Source organism: Cucurbita maxima, unplaced genomic scaffold, assembly GCF_002738345.1.
Source record: "Cucurbita maxima cultivar Rimu unplaced genomic scaffold, Cmax_1.0 Cma_Scf00002, whole genome shotgun sequence".
NCBI lineage: Eukaryota > Viridiplantae > Streptophyta > Magnoliopsida > Cucurbitales > Cucurbitaceae > Cucurbita > Cucurbita maxima.
In genome coordinates, this window is record NW_019272018.1 from 5,452,807 (window position 1) to 5,477,005 (window position 24,199).

The 24,199-nt window shown below is 34.5% G+C and overlaps 4 protein-coding genes across 4 annotated transcripts; 2 read left to right on the forward strand and 2 right to left on the reverse strand.

Annotated features, from left to right (window-relative positions):
- Window positions 1–49: 49 nt before the first annotated feature.
- Window positions 50–5,940, reverse strand: LOC111499198 (tRNA-specific adenosine deaminase 2-like). Its single transcript, XM_023150714.1, has 7 exons — window positions 5,637–5,940; window positions 4,949–4,986; window positions 4,671–4,737; window positions 1,811–1,970; window positions 1,586–1,682; window positions 625–725; window positions 50–438 (listed from the first exon to the last, which is right to left on the reverse strand). The coding sequence occupies exons 1-7, from the start codon at window positions 5,736–5,738 to the stop codon at window positions 392–394; spliced, it is 612 nt and encodes a 203-aa protein (XP_023006482.1). The 5' UTR covers window positions 5,739–5,940; the 3' UTR covers window positions 50–391.
- A 111-nt stretch (window positions 5,941–6,051) lies between these two features.
- Window positions 6,052–8,653, forward strand: LOC111471895 (macrophage migration inhibitory factor homolog). Its single transcript, XM_023117571.1, has 3 exons — window positions 6,052–6,317; window positions 6,658–6,858; window positions 8,450–8,653. Exons 1-3 carry the CDS (start codon window positions 6,207–6,209, stop codon window positions 8,483–8,485), a joined length of 348 nt encoding a protein of 115 aa, XP_022973339.1. The 5' UTR covers window positions 6,052–6,206; the 3' UTR covers window positions 8,486–8,653.
- Window positions 8,654–9,269: 616 nt separating this feature from the next.
- LOC111496165 (ubiquitin carboxyl-terminal hydrolase 36) lies at window positions 9,270–13,639 on the forward strand. Its single transcript, XM_023146500.1, has 2 exons — window positions 9,270–10,674; window positions 13,271–13,639. The coding sequence occupies exons 1-2, from the start codon at window positions 9,388–9,390 to the stop codon at window positions 13,430–13,432; spliced, it is 1,449 nt and encodes a 482-aa protein (XP_023002268.1). The 5' UTR covers window positions 9,270–9,387; the 3' UTR covers window positions 13,433–13,639.
- Window positions 13,640–14,395: 756 nt separating this feature from the next.
- LOC111496175 (transcription factor bHLH35-like) lies at window positions 14,396–17,311 on the reverse strand. Its single transcript, XM_023146527.1, has 5 exons — window positions 17,048–17,311; window positions 16,767–16,932; window positions 16,421–16,660; window positions 16,164–16,334; window positions 14,396–14,908 (listed from the first exon to the last, which is right to left on the reverse strand). The coding sequence occupies exons 1-5, from the start codon at window positions 17,092–17,094 to the stop codon at window positions 14,819–14,821; spliced, it is 714 nt and encodes a 237-aa protein (XP_023002295.1). The 5' UTR covers window positions 17,095–17,311; the 3' UTR covers window positions 14,396–14,818.
- Between the last annotated feature and the right edge of the window lie 6,888 nt (window positions 17,312–24,199).

Genomic DNA, 24,199 nt, shown 5'->3' on the forward strand with positions numbered 1-24,199 from the left:
CACCCCCCCCCCCCCCTACCAATTTGACTTTCTGGCAAAATATATTTGTAGACATTTGATTAGAGAGCTTTTGGTTAACCCTGAAAATTAAGTCATAGTAGATGTGAAGAGTTTAATTACAATCTGAGGGAACATTTGAATCAATATAAATAATAGTAGTTCAGATAGCAGTTCAAATGTTAGAGGCAGAAATATCCTAATCCCAAAATGTATGGCAATGACGTTGAGGTCGGCATTCGACATCTTCAAGCTCACTAACTGATATTGTTTGAGACAAGAACTAAAAATGGATTCATCCATACACCTTTTCCGCTTTCAAAAGCTTTTATCATTGATCATGTCGATTTGGACTAGACGGTATCAAAACCAAAAGTAACCTCATTTCAGCCTGTCATTGACCTGCCCGATTGTGAACAAGGGGCCTGTGAGGATTTGGAGCTGCAACAGAACACCACCACTATCAATCAGACCATATACATTTTTCAAAGTCTATCAATCCAAAAGATAAAAAAAATATCTGACAAATAGGTTATACCAACAAAATAAGCTGGTCTGTTTGGAAGATAAAATGTTCAATACACGAGCAAATCGTGCAAATCAGATGATCAAAATAATTTCACGTACCATTAGGATTTCCCTGTTCATAAAAACATCGAAAAAGAGCAACTGCTTCTGATGCCATTATTCCTGCTGTGCATTTAAATCCCCTTCCTTGCCAATTACCACTATCACAACAAATTAAAGAATCACTATCCGAAATGAATCCCCTTCCTTGCCCATTACCAATAGTTTGATTTGATATCTTGAATGAGAATTTAAATGCCTAGGAAATGCTTCAATGAAAGTTGCTCTTTTCAAGCTCATGCCTTCAGTTTGTCCTTTTTGACATGCAGATGGGGGGTATCTTTTTCATATCTTTTTTGGTTGCACTTATTATTTGAATTGATGGTTCAAGTATATTGTTCTTTTCAATATGCACTGGGTTTTCTCAAATGTTTTAAAGGACAATATTCTTCAGCTTCTCAGTGGTCCTCTTTTGGCTCAAGGCCAAACACTCTATGGGTAAATTCGGTTAAATCTCTATTTTCAGAATTATGGTTGGAAAGAATCAGAGAATTTTTTAATGCAATATTCTTCCTTGCCTCTACTTTTTTTAAAAAAACAAGAGATTAATGCTTAAAAGATACAAACTCGATAAAAGAGTGAAAATAAAAAACATAAGAAAAGAGAAACCAATGATTATAAAGGAGTGATAAAAGCATATCAATTAAAACAAATATCTTGCAATGAGAAACCAGCATAAGTCTTGGAAAGAGAGCACACTTTTTTTCAAAAGCACGAAGAGAAAAACAAACACAATTCTCCCATAGCAGGTGTATTTTTATCCCACTTTTTCTTGAAGAAGCGACCCAGTTGGAAGGAAGCATATGAATTGATAGCTTGAAAGTAAGTAAAAGACTTAAAACTACATAAAAATATAAGTTATTTTGGAAAAGTTAACAACTAACTGCAGCAATTCGTTCAAGAAACCAAAGAGTTAATCTCATAAAACTAAAATCTGATAATGGTAGATAAAGAAATAAACCTTGTATGTGCCTCACGGCTACCTAAGTGAAGTGACAATATAGATCCACATCCACCAAATTTATCATTTGCACAACCATAATATACTTCATTTATACCTGAAACAGGAAATCGCATAGCAATGAATCAACCATATTCAGTCGTTAAATGAAAGGTAAACTATGACCTATAACTCTTTGGACAAACAGTTGCCTCTGCATGGAGAAACAAGAAAAAGAAAACATACCAAGTATTGATAGGGCAGAAACACACATAATGCAAGGTTCACAGGTAACATAAAGTTTGCACTTCGAGCATTTTTCAGCAACTTCTGAGGTTGAAAGTCCATTCCTCTGCCATGCCTCAATCAGAATGTCAATAGCTTCCATCTCTGCGTGTCTGGTAGCCTATGAGAATATAAAAAATAATGTAGAAAAGAAAGCTTATAAACATAATAAGCAAAACAAGGCAAAAGAACTTGTCACTACAGTCTTAAGGAAAGCTGGGAATGGATATTCCCGTGTACCCTTCCTTGCTAGCTTAGTTGTACCTTGACTGATCCCACACTATAACTGCTTGAAAAATTAGCATAGAACACTTGTAGGAACTTAATATCTTAGGTAAGCAATCAAATTTTGAGGCCTAAAAACGATTCATTTGGTTGAGTTATAACAGCATAGTTCTCTTTTGAGAATCCAAAATCCTTTAAACTTGAGAACTGTTGCAATCAGCCTCTAAGCTTTGTCAAGGAACCACCTTGGCAAAAGTCCGTCAGAGCAACTTGGATATTTGAAACATGGCCCTGAATTTGAGACTCCAAAATCCTCTAAGTTGAAAACAACGAAACTATCTTCGCTACAAGTTCTTTCAAAATTGTACCCAAGAAACTTATTTACTATTTTTTTAATGAAAAACAAAACCATCAAATTAATGGGAAAAAGGAGAGCAGCATAAAGGCCTTGAGGATAGGGATACCTGAAGCTAGTGAGGAGGGCAAAAACAAAAGGACCCAATTTAAGTTGACGCCAGGGTAGCACAAAAAGATTTCTGTAGGCGGGTATCGGAGGCCTCCCACTATACATTATCAGAGAAGTTATGAAAAGAAGATGACTTAACTAAGAAAAATATGGAGTTTCTCTCTCTATCCGGACATAAATTTTGTTAGACCATCTTCCATGTTGGAGGCACCAACCGAAGTCAAAACATCTATGTAGGAAAATCCAGCCTTTGTATGCAAATGGGAAGCCAAATAAATAGATGGCTGATGGATTCTGCATTTCTTTTGCAAAGGTACGTATTTGGGAAAATTGTCCCCGGGATCCTTGGTCAAACATCCTTTACCTCAACAGTTCCTTCTACAAAATTTTGACTCTCATCACTGTATCTTGATGGGTATAGATCAGATCTTGCTCTTTAACAAAAGGACCTTTTTCCTTCCCAGAAATAATTTGAGCAGGGGAGGAGAATGATCTACTATACCTTTTACTTTTAAAGAATTTTTATTTTATTTTGGATGGAAATCCAGAGAAAAAAAATGAAAGAACGCAAAGTGTATATAGAGGGCATACTTTTATGGAAATGTGTCGACCTAGGTCTCTTCTACAAAGGATACTTTTTTTGAGGGGCAAGGGAAAAGTACGGATTTCTCTTTGTTCAACGGGCCTGTCCTTGTTCACTCATGTCCTCACCTTTCAGCTAAAGACAGAATGCCTATCCTTTGCACAAGAATGAAAAAGCTATTGTCATAGGTGTTAATCTTGCAAAGGTAAACTAATCACAACAAAGAACATATTACCTTAGTCATTTTCCAAATATTGTTCCAATTTTATCAAATATCTTCAAAGGGACGATTAGCTTAGGCATTTTGGATTTCCACATCTTAAAGAAACTTTCTTCTCACCCATAGAGCCATTTTGATCAATCGGAGTCTTTCAATTCTTGCTTAAAAAGGGATAATGCTATTGGCAAACCAAATTCTTGATTACTCATGCTGATCTTTAGAGAAAATTCAACATATATTTACATTCATCCACACCCGTCCATGAATAACCCCTAAAAAAAGACAAGTTCCAGCAATTCTTTGAGACATCCCAACCTGATTGATCACTCCATACATAATTGCTATCTCCTCCGTCCATCCATTAGTAATCCTGGAAAGAAATCTCCAAATCAAATTAACTCATATAGAATAATTTCTTCTCTTGATATTACCCATCATAAGGACCCCCAAGTTCATTGGAAGAGACATTTCGTTTCAATGAACCAAGTGGTTCCCGCTTACTTCCTCTAGACTCTATCATATGGAATCTAGGATCTCTTTTTTCAACCTTTCAACTAGTTCTTTTCAAGACTTTAAACAAATAGAAATACGCATTGGATCAAGCTCAGTATGTTAGTTGGATCCGATTTTAAGTTAAGAGCATTAATCAAACATGTAGTCCCAAAAATTTTGAGGATTTTTTTGCCTGCCAAAGACATGCCAAGGTAGCTAAACGACCATGAAAAATACTGCAATAGAAGGTAGATGCAATCTTTGCCAACTTTCTATATGCCATATTAATGTCTACTACAAAACTTTTAAAAGATTGATTATTAGACCAGAAGCATATGAAACATCCTGCTAATTTGTAGAAAGTCATCTGCTAAAAGAACGAGTTAAATGACATTCTTTGCTACAAACCTTGAAGCACCCAAACAAACCATCCTCTCTAACTTTGTTCATTATTCTACTCATCATACCTATTATCAAGATGAAGAGAAGCAGAGAGATTGCTCTCCTTGTCTCAGGCTCCAACTAGCTCTTGCATTCCCTCACAACCTTCTATAGATGTACAGAGTGACTTTGTTAATACATTGACATGGATGGTGTCTTAACCCTGTTCCTTTATACACAAATCCTATCCTTGGAGGTTCATTGAGATAGAATCATCAAACGCTTTACTAGCTAAGTAACAGCTGAACAAGAATAATATGATAAAGGAATAGGACAAAAAAAAGCAGCTACCATGAAGTGCAATTGATCACTAAATAACATTGGATTTTTTTTTTTTTTTTTTTTTTGGGGGGGGGGGCAGAAAGAGAGGGGAACAAGAACCATGTTGGATTACATTTCGAGTCTCAGTAGTGCGATTTCTTCCAGTGGCAACAACCATCCCATCTTCAACAATCACACAGCTGAACAATAACAATAATATGATGACCTCATAAGCAATGCTTTCATAAATAACTATAATGAGTTTTGGGCACAACTACTCAAAAGGAACAAACAACAAATATTGAGGTGGAATGTTAATACATCCTTTTGAAAATGCACCAAAACAGTGAACTCATTTTGCAACACAACAGATCTTACCGGCAAGAATGGTAAAAATAGACAATAGCTTACCCTACAGGCACTTCTAGGCTGTTCAGTGCAAGCTTGGCCTGCAACCACATGGAAAAATATTAAGCTACTATAGAGATAAATAAATCTGACACCATTGAGACAAACATTTAAATGTGATGAGAATCTAATGGATTAGAAGAAGCTTTCAGTTGAAACAAAACAAGCAACCCCGTGCAAAGGCAGATGGCCCTGCAGAACTCTCTTTTTTTCAGCCTCCATTTTGCTCAACCCCCACGTATTGTATTTTCATTCCTATGATCCCATACTACGCAAAAATTGATGATTTACAAAGCAATAATTTAAGGACGTCAGCATGGGAGAGACGCATCAATAAAATAATTTCTTCACAGAAAATGTCGACACAGGGATCAAAATACTACGTGAAGTGTTTCGATTAACTACGGTCAGACATCCATTAGAAATGCAAACTCCAATGAGCCTGGAGCTATTCACAAGTATTTCTAATAAAATCAGAGCAGAAAATGAAGACGCTTGACAAACAAAAGCATAACATGTAAACTAATGGTCGTGGAAATTTGAAAAAGCAATAAAGATCTTCTTGCATACGTCTCATGCCCTGCATAACTTCCTGGAAATTAATTGAACTGCATATCTTTTGAGTGCGGGTAAGTAACTTTGACAATTATGATGCTAAAATTCACCATCTTCGTACAGGAGGGATATTCACCTGCTGAATTGCAAGTTCCATAAACCGAAGAGTGTCGGAGGAGCAATCCTCCCTCGAAGAATCCATCTTAATCCAGGACGCGGTGCAATAGGTTGTGGTCATATAAAAGGAAATTAACAGAAGATTAACAGATGATTACCAGTTAACAAATGCAGAGAGAGAGAGGGATAAAGAACTTGTCGCCGATACCCGCTTATCGAAGAGTGAGAGAGATTAGGGCAATTGTGCAGATTTTCGTACAGAATGGCGCGAACTGAAGCCGCGGGAGAAGGAGAAAGGGTATAGTTGTAATTAATATAACTAGTAATACAATTTCTTTTCCTTTTGGAAAGCATAAAATAAATAAATAAATAAAACCGATAATATTTTTATTAATTTAGTCTAATTATTGATTAATTTAAACTAATAAGCTTAATCCTAAAGGGAAGGAACTGGGTCCCATGAGGATTGGGAATCCGAGATTGCGTTGCGAGCCATTTATCTGCAGAATCTCTCCCTCAAAGCCACCCATTGCCATTAGAACCTTCAAGCTAAATTGGACCGTCCCCATAAGCACCATCAGCGTTTAAAATGCCCACTTTGAATTTGTTCACGAATTTCCCAGTTGATGCCGTGGTGGCTGCTGACATCCTCAAGGACGCATCGAAAGCCGTTTCTAAAATTCTCGGGAAATCTGAATCTGTTAAGTTCTTTGTCCCTTCTTCATTGTTCCTCAACTCTCATCACTTGTTAAACAACAGTCCCTTGCTGTGTTGGGTGTGTTTTATGTAGAGTTATGGAAATGCCCACATGGTGTTCGACAAAATTACTCTGAGAATGTGGAGGTCATTTCAAGTTCTTGAGTTGAGATTTTCCAGTACTAGATTGATAGCTGACTTGAATTTTTTTTTTTTTTTTTTGTTGGTCGAAGAAGTTCTTTTATCGTGATAATTAGTGTAGAATTATTCATATACACCCGATTGAATCATGTTTATGCTAATGCAAGGGCATGAACTTACATTTTTCTGCTTGAATGGTTCAGTATGTGATGATCTTGCTGAATGGTAGCACGCCAATCGTATTTGCTGGCACGGAAGAGCCAGCCGCGTATGGAGAATTGATATCTATCGGAGGCCTTGGACCAAGCGTGAATGGAAAACTTAGCTCAACAATTGCAGAGATTATTCAGACTAAGCTCCATATTGATAGCTCCCGTTTCTATATCAAATTTTCCGATGTTCAGGCAAGTTTTCCTCGTCCTTCCAAATTGTTGAACACATATATAAAAGGCTGGATAGGTGGGTTTAGTGGATGTCATGGTATCAAGCTCACATGTTGAGCTCCATAATTTAGTTAATATTCGTTATTCAAGCTCACATGCGGAGGGAAGTGTTTATAATATAAATATAGTGAGATCTCACATCGATTAGAGAGGGGACTAAGCATTCTTTATAAGAGTGTGAAAACCTCTGCCTAGCATACGCATTTTGAAATCTTGAGAGGAAGCCCAAAAGGAAAAGCTCAAAGATGACAATATCTGCTAGCGGTGGGCTTGGGCCGTTACACTTAACCTCTAAGCTTTAGTTAGTTTAGTGATAGTTTAACTAACTTATCAAAGGAGAGAATACTATGTTCAAACCCCTCACAACCCTTTTGGTTTAGTATTAATGTAATTTTAGTAATAGTAAAGCTTTTGACCTGGTTTGTTTACGCCTTTTCTGGAATATATAATTCTGAATGGAGGTAGACTTAGTGTAAGATGGTTTGCCTATATTCAATGGCAATATTGTTTTAGTCTAGTGGCTGTGCAATTTGATGCTGACTTCATGTAGCTCCTGCATCTCTTCCTTGCTTCTCCGAATTGCAATTAAACTTGTTTTGGTTTTACAAATTTTGAACTTAGATCTTCCTATTTAATATTCCCCCCGGCGTAACACTGTTATTTGAGGTGTTAGTGATAACTGATATGGTCAAATGTGAACCGAGAGGCCTGTAAAAGTTGGCCTTTCGAGTATTTGTATATTTTCTGAACTTGTTCATGATATGTAACTCTGTACAATTTTTAAGTTTAATGGTCGATACTTCTTCTTATAGGCACTCCCCTTGGCTGGATTTTGGTAAAGAATTGACTTCTAAATTACAAACTTGCATATAATTCTAAACACTCACCTGTCATTTTGAGTCCTAGAGATGATTTCTACATTAGTTGAGCGGCAAATGCACCTATTGATTTGTCTTTTGCCACAATATGACCCATTCCTTGTTAAATCACCATTAAAACCCCCAACGCTAAAAGATTTTTGGTTAGCTCGACAAGACATCAGACATTAGACATCAACGTAGAGAAGGGTGTTTGAATTATTGAGAATTATTGAAAGGAGTAGTCCCACGTTGGCTAATTAAGGGGAAAATCTGGGATTATAAGTAAGGAACCCTATCTTAATTGGTATGAAAAACCAAAAGCAAAGCCATGAGAGCTTATGCTCAAAGTGGACAACATCATACCATTGTGGAGAATGATGGTTTCTAATCTGAATTCATACTCATCATCTATTCTCCAATCAATATTGTCGAAGTACTTGTTGAGTTTTTGCATTAATCACTGAAATCGCGAGACAAAGGGGAGTATTAAGAATACATATAAAAAATGAATTATGTCTTTACATTGTGAATATCTTAGCCCCCACCCCCACCCCGTCTGTGCAGTTATATAAGTTAACAAATTAGCCATACTTTGTTGGATTTGTATGACATTAACTGCGATATGTTTGTAATATAACATTTTTCTGCGCGGATAGCCTGTTGACTAACACATCCATCCTGATCATTTCCAGGCCTCGTTCTTCGGATACAACGGCTCAACATTTTGATCAGATTTTGTAGAATGAACGCTAGAATGCTGTCACATATGAAAAGTATGGAGTAGTTAGATTATATGAAAGGTTGGTTGGAACAATGTTCTTTGCCCTTTATAAACTATTTGATGTGGATGTAACATACATGAATTTATTGAAAATAATCATTTGGTTTCTCAATTAGTCTTGGTGTTTCGTGTTTATAACTGTGAATTGAGTGATTTGCTGTTGACTGTTCATCGAGGAATTGATTCATGTCCTCGACTGTGTATAGTGTTTGAGGACATGTTTGATAGTGATTTCGAAATAACTCGCATTACTTTTATCGCGTCTAAATCACTTCCAAATATGTTTTAAGTAGTCTTACATGGCAGGTTACTTCCATGTTTGCTTAAATACAATTGTCAATTGTATGTTGTATCGATAGACGATTCTCTTGGATCTTAGTTAATAAATTAAAATAAACTTCATTCAAGCTCATAAGAAACCAAAAAAATGTTTTTTTAGTGGTAAAAATACAAGTACAACGTGCAACATTAAGCCTTCAATTGCTATAAATTTGATAATGCACGTATTTTATTTTTCTTTGTCCCACAAGTTGTCTTCAAAATTATAACTCAAATTTTTTACTGTGTTTTTCTTTTCGTCAATTACGATAAGAATCCCTTTTAATTTTTTTTAAATTTAAGAATATTATTGATTTTTTTAGTATAAAAGTATTTAAGAGATTTTTTTTTTATAAATAAAGTATAAAATTATTTTCTATTATTTAGTTTTAAAAAAAATGATTAGACCAAGAAAGAAAAGTTCGTGGACCAGCGAGCCATTCTCCACGAGAAAACGCGCCGCTTACCGCCATAGCCTCCATTACCCCATTTCCAAAAGCTCCGCATCTCTCCCTCTTTCTGTGCCCTCTCATGGACTCACTGCTAGCCAACTACGCCTCCTCTGACGACGAAGAACAGGAGCAGCCACCGCCGCCGACGCAGCCACCGTTGTCTGTTAGCGCGCCTCAGAGATCCGAGTTACCGAAATCCTCCTCCTCCTCCGAAACCTCTACTTTCTTATCGTCTCTTCCCCCGTCCAAATCTTCCTCGCTATTCCAATCCCTCCCCCAGCCCAAACAGTCCTCCAAGCCTTCTCTGCCCACTGGGTTCTTCGAGAATGATAAGAACGAAGACGTAGAGGAAGGAGATTCGCTCTCGGGGTCTAAATTAGGTACTGCTTCAATTAAACCTTCATCTATCTTCTCTTCCCTTCCACGGCCTAAGGGGAATCCTACGAGATCGTCGTCCTCCACGTCTAGTTCTCGATTTGACGGTGATGGTGATGAGAATCTCACGGAATCGGCATCTATGTTTTCTTCCCTTCCGCAACCTAATTCACAGAATTTGCAGAAATCTAAATCAAATCCCTCGTCCACGGAGTCCCAGCCAAAAAGGGTCGTTCTATTTAAGCCACCCGTTAATTCTTCTTTGCTGAAATTGGGTGAAGATGACGATGATGATGACGATGAAGAAGAAGAGGAAATAAGGCGCCGAAAGGCATCCCAGTCCTCATTCCAAACCCCTACTGTGACGTCGTTCTTGTCAAGCATTCCAGCGCCGAAGCATTCGGCAACTTTGGGAGTTATGTCGAGCTCAGGCTCAGGGCGAAGGTCGATTCTTGAAACAGATGTTCCGGTTGCGTCTTCTGATGGTTCTAAAGTAGTGAATGATTCAGGTAGCACTCAAAAAGTTGATCACGATGCCGAAAATTACGGTAGTTACGTAAATTACAATTCAGGTGTTGAGCAGAATATTGCCAGTCATACGGAGAACTATGATAATGCAGCAGTTTACAACGTTGGTACAGAACAGAATGCTTGGAATTATGCAAGCTATGATAGTTATGGGAGTTACCACTATAGTGTTGGTCAAAATGTGGTTGGTGAAGCACCATCTGTCTCTAGTGGAATTAACGCTGGTGACTATGGAAGTTATGAGAATTATGGTAACTATGCTGATCACATACAATATGGGAGTGATCCTGCTGATCAGCCCGCAATGATGGACGCTGCAAATGTTGTTAGAATACATGAAAAGAGAAGAAGAAATGAAATTCCGTCAGAAATACTTGAGGTGAAGCAGGATGAATTGATGAAGAATCGGCCAAGGCAGGACCAGGTCAAGTTAACTGGAATTGCTTTTGGTCCTTCTTACCAGGTAAGCCACTTATAGCTTCATGGCAAGATAACATAGACATACAATGAGGTTTTCTGGTGTATATTATATCAGAAAACTGCTGCATTATCAACTTATGGTTTATCTCTGTCTATTTTTGGATATTATATCAGCAAGTCTACGTCCTTGGTTTATTGGTCATTTTTAGTATAGAAGATAAAAAAAAGTGCCATCTAATGAAAGATTAGAGTCGATGTGACCGCATTGGATATTTATGTTATATGGCGCTAAGATGGTAAAATCACTCTTCAATCGATCTTCTACTTGGGTTTTTATGCATAATTATCTTGGGCTGGATTCAATTGTCATGGTTGGTGGTCACCTCTCGAGTATTAAAATTATACTAATGGATGTTGTGGTCAGGTAGTTGTATTGTGAGATTAGTTGAGTGCAAGTTGGATACTCATAGTATAAAAGAAACATTTTTATGATACTTGAGATTTACTAATGAAATCCTCCCATAAAGTTAACCGGAGTTATTCTTTTTCTCCAATTGGCATGCATGATTGAAATAGAATAGTTACTGTGAGGTAAATACCCAAAGAAGAATTAAGTTATTCTCGTCGCTACTCATATTCGACAATATCAACATTCAAGATAGAATCAAAAGACAACTCCCCTCATATTAGACTATTTATGACTGTCACTTATGGAGCTTTATTCTTTCCGCATTTTGTTGGGCAACTTATTGCCTAATGATATCAAGAGTCTCCTTACACATATTTTGGTGCACATCTTCAAAAGGAATGCAAAGATTAATCTGGGTTACTTTATCAAGAGATTTTCTTTAGTCTCTTTGACCTGAGAGGAACATAAAGATATTTATGGGGAAAAAATGTCATTCCAGGCACTTTGGGAGTAAGGGTATTTACTAAATAATTTATTAAAGCTATGACACCACCATCAAGTACACTTAATTAAGCTAAGAAAAATTGTTCTAGAGAACACACACTTGTAGATGGCGATTGCTTTGAAATTGAGAGAACTTAGCGAATTGTTGCCATCTTGCCATACTTAGGGAGGGAGAATATATTTGAGGGTGGGGAGGATAAGAAAGTTGTGGAAGCTAGGAGTCTCTATTCACCATCTTTCTACTAGTTGGTATTCTATTTGAATTGATTAATAGCTCCTTTTATGTTTGATCAAGTGTATTGGTGGAAACTTATTGGTTGTGGACATTTTAGGCATAATGGTTTAGAGAGGTGTTGAGCTTAATATTGAGAAGGATAATGAGAACTCCTTTTAGGTGTCTCTACCAAAAAGCATTAAGCAGGAGAAGAACTCTTATTGTCCAATTTCCTTATATTCTGCTCCATCCACAAACTCCACAAAAGTGTTGTAGCAGTGAATTTTCTTTTCATCTTCCACTCCCATACTAATCCAACAACCACATGTCCACTTGAAAGACGGCTTGAGAGGTTTTTGAGTGGCAGTTGAGCTTTTATTAGGTACAGCCTATCTCTGTGGGCTTCAGTGGCTAAGTGGTTTTGTAATTACCGGTTAGGTTTTATTTTGCTTGATTGGAAGCCCTTTCTTTAGTTTGCCTCCTACTTTTATGGGTTTTTTCTTTTTTCCAATGCCCTTGTATTCTTGAATTTCTTGTAACAGTTTAAAACAAAAAGCTCCTTTGAGGAACTATCAAAAGGGTTTTTTTTTTTTTTTTTGGGTGTAGTCAGTTCAATCATTCTTTTTGACTTTTATGGTTTCAAAGAAACATTAGAACCTAACAGATTTGGAGGTGGTTGAATGGTTGGCTCTCTCCGAAGCTCTTGTTGGCTTTGGCCCTGATGACAGGCTAGCTGTGAAGTTCATAAGCTTGAAAACAATGGAGTTTTTATGGTCAGGCTGTTGATACCAAATCATCATCTGCTCCTCTTTATATTGAATCAATATGGAATTCTGAGCCCATAAGAAAGTTCAAGCTTTCTGGTGGATTTTTGCATATGAAAGGTTATACACATTCGCAGCATTAGTTGAACTATGCCGTCTATCTCAATCTCCCTCAACTGGTGCGTTCTATGTAAGAAAAATGAGGAGTCCTTGATGCACCTTTTCTTTACTTCCCTGTATGCTGCTGTTCGTTGGGGTGATCTCTTGAGTACTTTTGGGATCAGTTGGTGCTTCCCTAGTAAAGCATCTCAGGCACTCTTTCTGTTGCTTTGCAGGACATACTTTAAAAAATCAAGCCAAACCATTTTAGTCCAATTGAGTAATGGCCCTTCTATCCAGACTATGGTTTGGGAGAACCTTGTTCGCAAATAGGGCTTCAGTGGGGGAGAGGGCATCACTAGGAGTTCTCTGAATTTTGTCTTGTGTTGATGCTCTTCATTGAGTTTCCCAAATAAAACTTTGACCTTTTTTGGGTATTTGACTTTTCTTATCTCTTTGCGAATGTGGGTTAAAAGAACTATATCAACCAAATGATGGCTAAATATGAGCATGTGTTAGGCATATTGATGTCCTATATTTTGTATTTTTGTTTCTTCCTTTTTACCTTTCATTTCTCTAAATGAAAGCTCGAAGTTTTTTTAACTTCTCCATTGTACTCATATGTTTGTTTGCCTGTTCTATTCTGTAGCCTGCCTCATCGACAAAAGGGAAGCCCTCAAAGTTGCACAAGAGAAAGCACCAAATTACATCGCTGTTTTATGATATGAAGCAGAAAGAGACGGAATTAGCGGAGAGGCGTGCAAGAGGTCTTCTTACAAAGGCTGAAACACAAGCCAAGTATGGCTGGTGATTCCTAAAGATACTCTTCTACTTCGGTATGTAATTCATGTGCTCCACGGAGGTAGCATGCTAAAAACTACTAACTTGCATGGTTTATATACATATATGTACGCTTTATCTGTCTACATTAGAACGTTTTGCAACTCTGTTCCTTCTATGTTGAAGAATGAGCAGTTTCAACAATGCTATCTTAGTTCTGTGTCTTCGAGTTGACGCACATCTGTGGTGTAGCAAAGTTGGGAATGCTGATGGATGGTGGTAATGGTGGGTCTAAACAGCTTGAAGTGCAGGTAAAGATTACTTTTTATTGGTAAAATTGAGTTGGAATGTTGGTTCAATTTGGTGAATAGGTTTCAAACTCTTGCGCTCTTTTCTTTGAAGATTAGAAAATGTTCTATTCTGATTTAGTTGGTCACCATAGCAAGACCAGTTAAAACTTCAAAGCAATAGAATCCATCTCCTTCCCGTGTGTTGGTATTTCATCTGACATTTTGGAATGATTCTGTCTGATGAAGACGTATTCCAACACCAATGAACTATTTAGCATTGGTAAACTAAATAGCTTTTGCTTTTCAATAATAGTGACCCATTTGCAAAGCTCTCAATCCAAAAACTTTCTCCCCTACCTATCTCCATGTTTGGAAACTTTAGGGAGTGAGGAAATGCAACCCGAGAGGGTGTGATAGTGGTAGGGGAAGAGAGAGGTGGTGGGGAGACAGGAGGCCACACATGATATGAATGGGAGCTGGGAATTGGGGAACATTTTCTCTGATTGATTTGCGAACATGGGTATCAGACCCACGTTCTCAATACTCAAACTCTCATTTGACTGCCCCTTCAATATTAATCATTCCATCTTCTTTTTCAATTCTCTTTATCCGTCTTGCTTTGATGTTAGTATATGAGAGTGATAACCACGAGGAGGAGTTCAGTTCATTCCGGAGTATGTTCAGCCATCTATCTCATAGAAAAATTACTTCAAACAAAATTGATCAAACTATTGATAAGCTTCAAAATCAAATTATCAAGTACAGATTGGAAAATGCAATCTAAAAGCATACTAATCCTAAACCTCGAGATTTGTGAATTTCGAACCTCGAGATTTGTGAAAATGCAATCTAAAAGCATACTAACTCCTTGAATTTCAAAACCTCGAGATTTGTGATTTCGAACCAACAAACCAAATGGTTGTTCCCTCTTAGGACCAAGAAAAGAATTTTATGAACCACTTGAAGAACTCTTGATCTATGAAACACACTTTATGTGACTTGACAACCACAATAAAGAGCAAAAATGGAAAACTATGAGCAGGGAGAGGGAACCATTTTTCAAATGGCTAAGATGGTTTGTGTTCATCGATCTCACTCGTGTGTGTTTTTCGGTTTGTTGGCTTAGATTAGATACTCACGGGGCTTTGGGAATCATTAAGACCTGCAAGGGCTGTTTCTATTTTAATCTTCAAGAGATCTCTCTCCTCTTGTCCAGCCTGCAATTCCACAAAGGATAATTCTAATTAGATCATGGAGTTCGGCTTATTATAGGAGTTGGTATATCTAAATAGATCTCTCCTTCATGACAAAGAAAGCCTACGAGAGATAAGTAATTAACTTCAGAAAGGATAAAAACCCACAGAATGGAATGCCAAAATGCTATCACTCCCAACCCCTCAGAAATTGCATCACAAGTGGATCTTCCACTTTGACAAAGTGATTCCATTGACTATGAGCCCACAAATTCTTTATTTGCATTATACACATTCTTTTGCTTTCCTTGATGGCTCTATAATCTTATCCTTAACTGGTTGAACAGCTTATCATTTGAGTGCCCATTAATGGTTTAGAACGTTATAATAATAATAATAAACTCCGATTTCATAAGGATAGTCTTTTATTTCTAGTTCTTGAAAATTAAGCCCTTGGTTACTTTATTTATTCTACTAAAAAAATATAAGTAAAACTAATTTGTGTTTTTAATATTTGACTATAATCCAATTATAGTAAGAATTTATGAAAATCCAAACTGCTAAAAACGAAGCATTATTTATTATTATTATTATTGTTGTTGTTGTTTAATTTGCATAAAATTCAGATATTCTCTGAATTTAGTAATGGTGTTATAAACTTTAAAAAAAAAAAAATCTGCTGGCAAAATATGTAACACAAGAAAAAAAATGATGCCTTTTTAGAAATTGTGATAAAAAAAAAATAAAAAAAAAAAAAGCAGTTTCTGAAAACAATCAAAAACAGTCCCTTGGCACCCAAATGTCTCACTCATCTGCCCACACAATCACAAAGCCATATCACAATTTTGATATACTCCATATCTTAAAGAAAATGGGGTAAACACATTTTATATTCAAAAAGCACAATATAACAGAGATACTGCTCAAAGAAAACGACATAATTATTATAACAAAACAAAAACAAAAACAAAAACAAAACAAAAGACATGATATTGAAACCAAGGCAAAAACAAATCAGCATCTCTCTCGCTCTCCTCCTTTTTCGAGGATCAATTGATCAATTGTCTTCAATCTCAATGATTGAAAAAACCAAAGAAACATACCCAATTTCGTAGCAAGGCCACGAGTTTCTTATTTTCTCTTCAGATTTTGTCCATTTCATTCTTCTTATAGTTATATTCAGAGAAAATGTAACTGTCCCATCTATATGCATTTTGAACCCATTTGACTAGTTTTGGAAGAATCAAACAAAATAGTTCATTCAGTTTAGTTTAGTTACCTCGATGAACACAGTTTTCAAAAGCCTTCCAGAGACAGCAGTGATATTGGCAGTGATGATCTTGAGCTTCAGTGATTCAAAAACTTTACATAGTTTAACCATTGAATCTGCTCTTTTGCAACATGTTAAGCTCACCACGATTGTTCTTTCCCCCATATACGTTACACTTAACTGCAATTCACAATCCAATCTCATCAGAATCTCCAATCAATTCATTACTTGAAGGTTTTAAAGAAAAGAGAGATTAGGAAGCTTACACCCAGCACTTCAATGGGAGAAAATCTTGTAGCAGAAGAATCGTAATAGCTGAACTGCTCTGTTTTAGTCCTCTTTGGTGTATGCAACAATGGCACCTCCTGCTCAAACTCATACCGCGTTATCTTCTTCTTTGACTTTCCCGCTTCGAGCTCATAAATTTCAGTTTCAATCCTCCTCTCTTGTTCACGCAACTTCTGAATGTGATCGATTGCATCTTTAATAATGGAAGCCTTATCCATCTGCTCAATTGCATTTCTCGATCGATTAATTTCAAATTCCAAAACTACAAAAACAGGTCTATCAAGTATTAACTATCAAATCGAACACCAGAAATTTGATTCTAACCTTACTAATATTTGGAACCACCGCTCGAAGTGCAAAAAGCCTATCATTAAGCTTCCTCCTCCTATTCCTCTCCGATACTATGTTCTTCGAAGCCGCCGATGGCGATAGAACTCCCTCCGGCGAACTGGAATCATAGTAGCTGGGAACCAGATCGTCAAGTCCCCAACTGTCCTCACCAAAACTCCAGCGTCAAATTCCAATTCAAAAATCCCTAAACCTTCATCCCGCTGATCAACATTTTCAAAAGATACAGAAAATAGAGAAATAAAAAGAAAATAAACCTGCCGAGATCTTCGGGCATGAACACGCCATTCTCCAAGTAATTCATTTAATCCTCTTCGATACTCTTTGTTCCCTGCGGTGGTGACGGTAGTTAGCACGGCAGTGGCGGCGGCGACGTCGTCGTCTTCCGATTCTTGCTTCGACGGAGAGGAATTTTTTTTTTCTCTTTTAAATAATAATAATAATAATAATAACAAGTCTGTAATTTATGTTGCTGCTATCCCTCTGACCATCTGATATTTGGGCAGGCATGGAATTTCCCCTTGTAATCCGTTAAATATATAGGGAAAGGGCGACGCTACAGTGACCTGCGGGGAATTTCCTATCACCCACCTGTATATCAGAAGTCTTGATATCTCTTGGAAAGATCTTGACCGTCCAGGTGTCCTCGCAAACGATTCTTTCATTTTCTTTAACTGGCTTTTGCTCGACTCACCTTTCATTGTTTCTTTTTTTCTTTTTTTTTAGTTCAATAATTGAATAGCTGTCTAAAAATATGTCGATATTAATTTAATTATAAATTTAATATATATAATCTATAAAATTAAACTTTAATTTCTATCATTTTAAAATTTAGACTTATGAATAAAAATAATTGAAAAAGGTTATATTTAGATGACTCCGAATAAATTATTGCTAGTTTAACAGTGACATATTTTTTTGACTTTACATATTTCAAAAATATAAATGATTTACTTTTTATTTCTTTTTAAAAAATATATTTTAGAATTTATTCTCGGTGAATTAATAGACATAAAAATTAAGAAATTGACAATAAATAATTTTAAATGTTTCAATGTGACTGTGATTTATTTAATTACTTTGTCGATCATTCTCATGTTGTTTGTTTATTCCATTCATAATGTGGATTAATTTATTTGATAACAATATATTAAAATTAAATTATCATCTTACTTGTTCTTTAAAAGTTATAATTATATTAAAAAAATTCTAAATAAAAATGAAACAAAACTCAAAGTAAATTAAAATCAAATTAAAATAAAATAAATTATATAAATTTATTTACTTAAATATGAAACTCAAAGTAAATTAAAATCAAAATTTAAAAAAAAAATGATATAAATTTATTTACTTAAATATAATTCAATTGATATCCAAGAAGTTTGAATTTTGGCTCTCGATGAAATGGAGAGGTTGTGGCACACGCTCCGCTAGAGAGCATGGGTTTTGAAAACGCCAGGAACGGACTGAAATTAAACTTTTAATGTACGCCGGAAACGAAACAGTTCCTCCGAACACTTTTTTTTAATACCAAAATTGCAGATCCTGATTGATTTCATTTGTTTTTTATATTGCCACGTGGCGTCCTTTCGTTGGATGATACTCTATTATTGCTACCTACTCACTTGTTCTTTTAAAATTTTAAAAAATAACTTTATTTTCATTTTTGTACTCATTATTAATCAGAAGTTAATTTTTATTTAATTTGCAAAACTATGAATATTTTCTCAAAATTTATTGAAAAAAAATTAATAGAAACAAAAAAAAAATTGAAAAAAATAATAATTTAATTTTAAAAACCCCACAAAAATACTTTATTTAGAAAAGTTAGAATTCTTATTAAAATAAAAAAAAGAATTAATAAAGATATATTGAAGATAATATAAAATAAACCTGAAAGTGGAAGGAAGAGGGCAAGGAGAATAATTTTTTAAATAACTTTTGCAAATAAAAAAAAAGTACAAACCGGTTTACTTAATTATTACGTCATCCGCTTACCTCAGCTCTTTACGCAAATCGATTCGTTGCGAATCGCTGTTTCTCGACTCTTCTTTTCTTTTTTCTTTTTCTTTTTTTAAAAGAAAAAATATTTATTTTCTCTTTTTTTTTTTTTAATTAATTAATTGTTTTTTCGCGTTGCTAATATTCTCGCCGTCTTTCTCTCCTGCTCCGCCGCTGACGGCGGATCTCCTGACATTCGGATTGAAAGGAGAGTTCTAAGTAGTATTTTTAAACGTTTTGTTAAAATATTATTTTCCTTTCAAATATTTAAATTTATTTCGTTAATTTTAATGAAGTTAAAAACTTGTCGCTTATCATTATGTTATTTTAGTTTTCATTAACATTCATACATGAAAATTATTATGTTATTAAACCTATTTTTATTATAAAAAAAACCATTTTAACCTTTATTAATATATTCATTAAATTAAATTAGTTTTCCACATTGTCTTGATCGTGATACCATTTGTAACAGTCAAAATCCGTTTTGGCCCGTTACATATCACTGTCAAACTCACAATTTTAAAATAGTGAGAGGTTTTCACAACCTTATAAGAAAAGTTTAGTTCCCCTCTCCGATGTGGGATCTCACAATTGTGGACAATCAAATCTCTTCCTATCAAACACATTTTAAAACTGTGAGAATAATGACGATAAGTAACAAGTCAAAACAAACAATATCTATTAGCAATGGATTTGTACTGTTGCACCAACCTATTTAACTTTTTTTTTATTAAAATATTTTGACACGTGTTAAGCAATTTATGGAACCATCTTAATCAATCTCAATTAAAATTCGTACACTATCGACCCATCCTAGTTGGAATTGATGGAGTCTCGATAAGCTTCAACAATTATTAGATAATGATTTTTCCTTATTCCAACCTAATTGTTGGCTAAGAATTAGGAATATTTACAGATAATTCTAAGCTTAACTCAACAATAAACAATTGACTAAAAATTTAAAAAATCATAATTAAAAAAAAATCCATTATATTGTTAATTAAAAAGGGTTAATTAAACTTAATAAATCTCTAAGCTTTTAAATATTTGTAACTCCGCGATACTTACCACAAATTTTTAATAAAAGAATTGTTCGGTGACATAATTAATTAAAATTAATTAAAATTTGATGAACATCACATTATTATTATAGAATTATTATTAAAATAAAAAATAAAAATTCAATGTGAGAGACGAAGTTTTGTGTTTGAAAAATTGAATATATTGAGAAGGAAAATGATATATCATAAGGAAGGTCTTTGTCACCCAAAAGACCTCTAAACAAGAGAATAATTGGGAAGAAAAAGTCTAAAGGTTGATTGAGAAAGCACATGATTTTGTGTAACATGGGGCCTAAGAACCCTAAAAAGTCACATTTTCATTTAGGCTATGGTCCACATTCACAAAACCCTTCAAAATTCTTTCGAATTACAATGTTCCATTTCACGAGATTTTAATCGAATTTAAGCTTCTACAAATGATTTTCTCCCGACATAATAAAAATCATCAGGAGATGTAATTTTGTTTGTTTTAAGTTATTTTGACTTTAGATGCTCGAGTTTATGCTCTAAGGCATGAATTTTAAGGAAGTGTGCAATTACTATTGATCGTGAGAGGCCAGCGATGATGGTTGGAACCAAATCTACGAAAATTCTACTTACCCAATTGAACACTAGAGTTGAAAAACTGAATGTCCAATCGAGATTCTTACTGTGAGATCCCACATCGGTTGAGAATGAGAACGAAGCATTCCTTATAAGGGTGTGAAAACTTCTCCCTATTTTAAAAACCTTGAGGGGAAGCTCAAATGAGTGCCAGTGAGGTCGCTGGGCCCTAAAGAATTGTGGATTGTGAGATCCCACATCAGTTTAGAAAGATAACGAACCATTTTTTATAAATGTGTGGAAACCTCTCCCTAGAAGACATGTTTTAAAACCGTGAGGGAAACCTTAAAAATGACCATATATGCTAACAATGAACTTGAGTCGTTACACATACAGTTGGTCTTGAGAGCTACTGATGAAGCAAGCCATAATAATTAAACGATGAGGAGAAACAATGATGAATAGGGCAAGAGCCGGACGATATCATACGATGCTTGATTACGCGAGAGAAACGAGTCATACTAACTTAGAAAAGATATATATGAATTTCATTATTTATTTTAAAATAAATTGTTATTAATATAATCACAAACATTCAAAACTTAGAAAAAAACACATGCCCCCACAAACTTTCGAGACGAAAGTCGAGATATTAGAAAGAAAAATCGACTCCGCGTAGAAAGATATAACTTTTTTCTATCATTCATTGTGAACATGTACGCGTTCCAATGTTCAAACAATTTTATGAACCTTAAGCCTACCAGTTTATCCTTGACAAGGTAACGACCCAAGTCTATCGATAGCAGATATTATAACGAACGGTAGCAAATATTGTTTTTTTTAGATTTTTTCTTTCCGTCTTCCTCTTAAGGTTTTTAAAACACATTTACTAAGAAGAGGTTTACACACCATTATAAAAAAAAAAAATGAATGATTCTCCTCCCAACTAATTTTGAATCTCACATACAATTATTTGAATGACGACCGGCAATTTGAAACCAAACACTAATGAACATAGTCATGTTAATGTTTATAACATGTGGCACATGTGTTGTGTGTGGTCCAAGGCAAACCTTGTAAATGCAACAATAATGCAAGTACCCTTTGGACAACGTTTGAATGTTATCATAAAAACAACAAAATATGACATACCCAATTACGTTTATGCATGTCTACATATGTTTGTCGTATCCTATGAATATTAGATTAAATAGATGAATTTACAACAAACATTTTTTTGAAATTAATAAATAAAAAAACATTAAATTTGAGGGGAAAAATAAAAGAGTAAACTGCCCCCACCTCCACCGCCCAAATTTATGACAACTTTAATTATTTATAATTAAATTAATTCAAATTAACACGATTTAATTCGCTGACGTCAATGGGACATAAAATTCACTTCGGCAAACAGTCGAGGTGGCGATAGCGGCGCTAAAATCCTGTCGTGTACACATCTAAACCTTACCAAATTATTTATATTTTATTGGATACTTTTCTCAATTTCTTCATTTTTTTTTCTTTTTTCTAAATATGTATAATTTCCAAATTTGTTATCTTTCAATTTTAATCATAAATATATCATAGATTTCAAATTTTTTTTATAATTAAATTTCGTTAAAATTAATTTGAAAGCAATATCATCGCTGTCGAACCAAATCCTATAGCCCATAAAATAATAATTTAATATTATACTTTTAGAACTTGTTTGTAAAATATATGAAATTTAAAAATTATTTTTAAAATAAAAAAATTAACTAAAATTCTTTTTTTAAAAAATTGAATTGGTTAAATAATATATATATAATTGTATGCGAAATAAATTTATAACGCAACTCAAATCGTTTTTTTTTTTTTTTTTTTACATTCCTAGTTAAGAAAGTGTCGAAGATGTATATATGTATTTCCGTTAAAATTATGAAGTATTAAATTATCATTTTTTTTAGTAAAAATTATATAGAATAATGTTTTCATACCGTATTGTAAAGGTTATATTGACTAATTGTGACTCTAACACAATTTCGAAAAATACAGGAATAAATGAAACATGACAACTTAAATTACGACATGTAACCAAATCAATGCACCGTATAAATATACAACTACTCTCAACATTCGGGCAGTGATACGTGTCTGAAAAGTACACAATCTCAATAAAACAAATTCTTTCTTGGGACATATCATGAAAAGGACATAATATGACATACATACTTACGTTTCATCATTTTTCTTCCTGTACTTTATTTCCATAAATAGGTTCATTCAATTCATAATACTTTTGAGTTAAAAAATTAAAAATTATTTTCATAATAATATGTCGTGAAATTTTTGGTTCTTGTCTATGTCAATTAATACGGATCAATTATAGTAATAATAAGCTTTAGAATTAGTAATATAATTATTCTTCGTCCTATGACGTTTTCCACATGTTTATATTATTTTCTTACACCACATGTCCCCTCGTGTGCCAACATTGGGTTGGAATAAAAGGGGAGAGATTTTTCTTGTTTTTGGCATAGCGGGCCCTAATGTGAGGGTTGCACGACGAGTTATTAGCTTTATGTATAAGACGTGAGCGTAGTAATTAGGATATATGACTATGTTTATGAGCTAGTTATGATATGAATGTGTATGAGTATTCTTAGTCTACTTGTCTCAGTGGAACTCCTGACTGATGCGTTGAGTGCTAAGTTAGGGGCACTGAATATGTCTGACTGTCGGTGATATGAACCAAGGGATATCAATCATACAATATGCTTCAACGAAGATGTGAAGAAAATATTGTTGAAATTATCAAAAAGATATTTCAATTCATGCCACATTGAAGCAAAATGAAGTTTCATGTGATAAATTTTGAGTGGATTACAATTTAGAGTTATTATATTTTATTAATATATTTTAAGAGTTTTTATTTACTTTAATGGATAATTATGGCCATTAAATATGAGTGTAACAATTCTTGGAATGCCTTTAGTAGTTTCATTTTGAAGCTATATAAAGCCATGTATATGTATTTGTAAGCCGACTTAAAAAATATATAGTAAAAAAAGTATTTGTACTTTCTTTAGCCAATAGCTAAGTTTATTTGCAATTATATATAGTCTAGGTTGCATGTAGAATCATTCAAGCTCGACATAATCAATCTTGCTTGTAGAGTGATTCGAATCTCAAACAATAGTATATCGAATTGGGACCATCCCGACTTGAATTTTTTCCCTTATATTAATTTTTTTTTCTAAAATTATACGAAAAAAGTTAATAATACAATCTCAAGTCTCGCATTCATTTTATCTTTTATTTCATAATATAAAATTTTTACTAATTTAAAAGATAATTTTTCTTGGGATTTAATAGGATTTTAAATGAAATAAATTGAGAAATAGCTCTAAATCACACTCCAATTAATTCCCATAAATACTAAGTTTTAAATAAAGAAAGAATATTACTATTTGACTAAATTCTATTTTAAAATAGTTGAGATATTTTGAAGGGTTGAATTTAAAGTTAAATGATTGTGTACGGTGAGATCCCACATCTCGGAGAGAAAAGTGAATCATTTCTTATAAGAGTGTGGAAGTAGACGTAGAAACATTTTTAAAACTGTGAATCTGATGGCAACACTAACGAACCAAAATAAACAATATTTATTAATGGTGGATTTGGACTGTTACAATTGGTATTCTAGCCAGATACCAAGTAGTGTGCTAGCGAGGACCTTATCTTCTAAAGAGGTGGATTGTGAGATATTAAACGTACTTTAAAAATCATGAAGGTGATGACCATACATAATAGGCCAAAACA

What these genes read in the sequence shown, in the direction of transcription:
- LOC111471895 (XM_023117571.1), top strand. Translation starts at nt 6,207, where the DNA reads ATGCCCACTTTGAATTTGTTCACGAATTTCCCAGTTGATGCCGTGGTG. An exon ending in TTCTCGGGAAATCTGAATCT is followed by an intron (nt 6,318 to 6,657) that starts GTTAAGTTCTTT and finishes TGAATGGTTCAG; the next exon opens with TATGTGATGATCTTGCTGAA. An exon ending in TCAAATTTTCCGATGTTCAG is followed by an intron (nt 6,859 to 8,449) that starts GCAAGTTTTCCT and finishes GATCATTTCCAG; the next exon opens with GCCTCGTTCTTCGGATACAA.
- LOC111496175 (XM_023146527.1), bottom strand. Translation starts at nt 17,094, where the DNA reads ATGAATTACTTGGAGAATGGCGTGTTCATGCCCGAAGATCTCGGCAG. An exon ending in CTCCCATTGAAGTGCTGGGT is followed by an intron (nt 16,335 to 16,420) that starts GTAAGCTTCCTA and finishes TGTGAATTGCAG; the next exon opens with TTAAGTGTAACGTATATGGG. An exon ending in TGAAAACTGTGTTCATCGAG is followed by an intron (nt 14,909 to 16,163) that starts GTAACTAAACTA and finishes GTGGAATTGCAG; the next exon opens with GCTGGACAAGAGGAGAGAGA.
- LOC111499198 (XM_023150714.1), bottom strand. Translation starts at nt 5,738, where the DNA reads ATGACCACAACCTATTGCACCGCGTCCTGGATTAAGATGGATTCTTCG. An exon ending in AGCCGTGAGGCACATACAAG is followed by an intron (nt 726 to 1,585) that starts GTTTATTTCTTT and finishes TTGTTGTGATAG; the next exon opens with TGGTAATTGGCAAGGAAGGG. An exon ending in TGAACAGGGAAATCCTAATG is followed by an intron (nt 439 to 624) that starts GTACGTGAAATT and finishes GTTCTGTTGCAG; the next exon opens with CTCCAAATCCTCACAGGCCC.
- LOC111496165 (XM_023146500.1), top strand. Translation starts at nt 9,388, where the DNA reads ATGGACTCACTGCTAGCCAACTACGCCTCCTCTGACGACGAAGAACAG. An exon ending in CTTTTGGTCCTTCTTACCAG is followed by an intron (nt 10,675 to 13,270) that starts GTAAGCCACTTA and finishes TCTATTCTGTAG; the next exon opens with CCTGCCTCATCGACAAAAGG.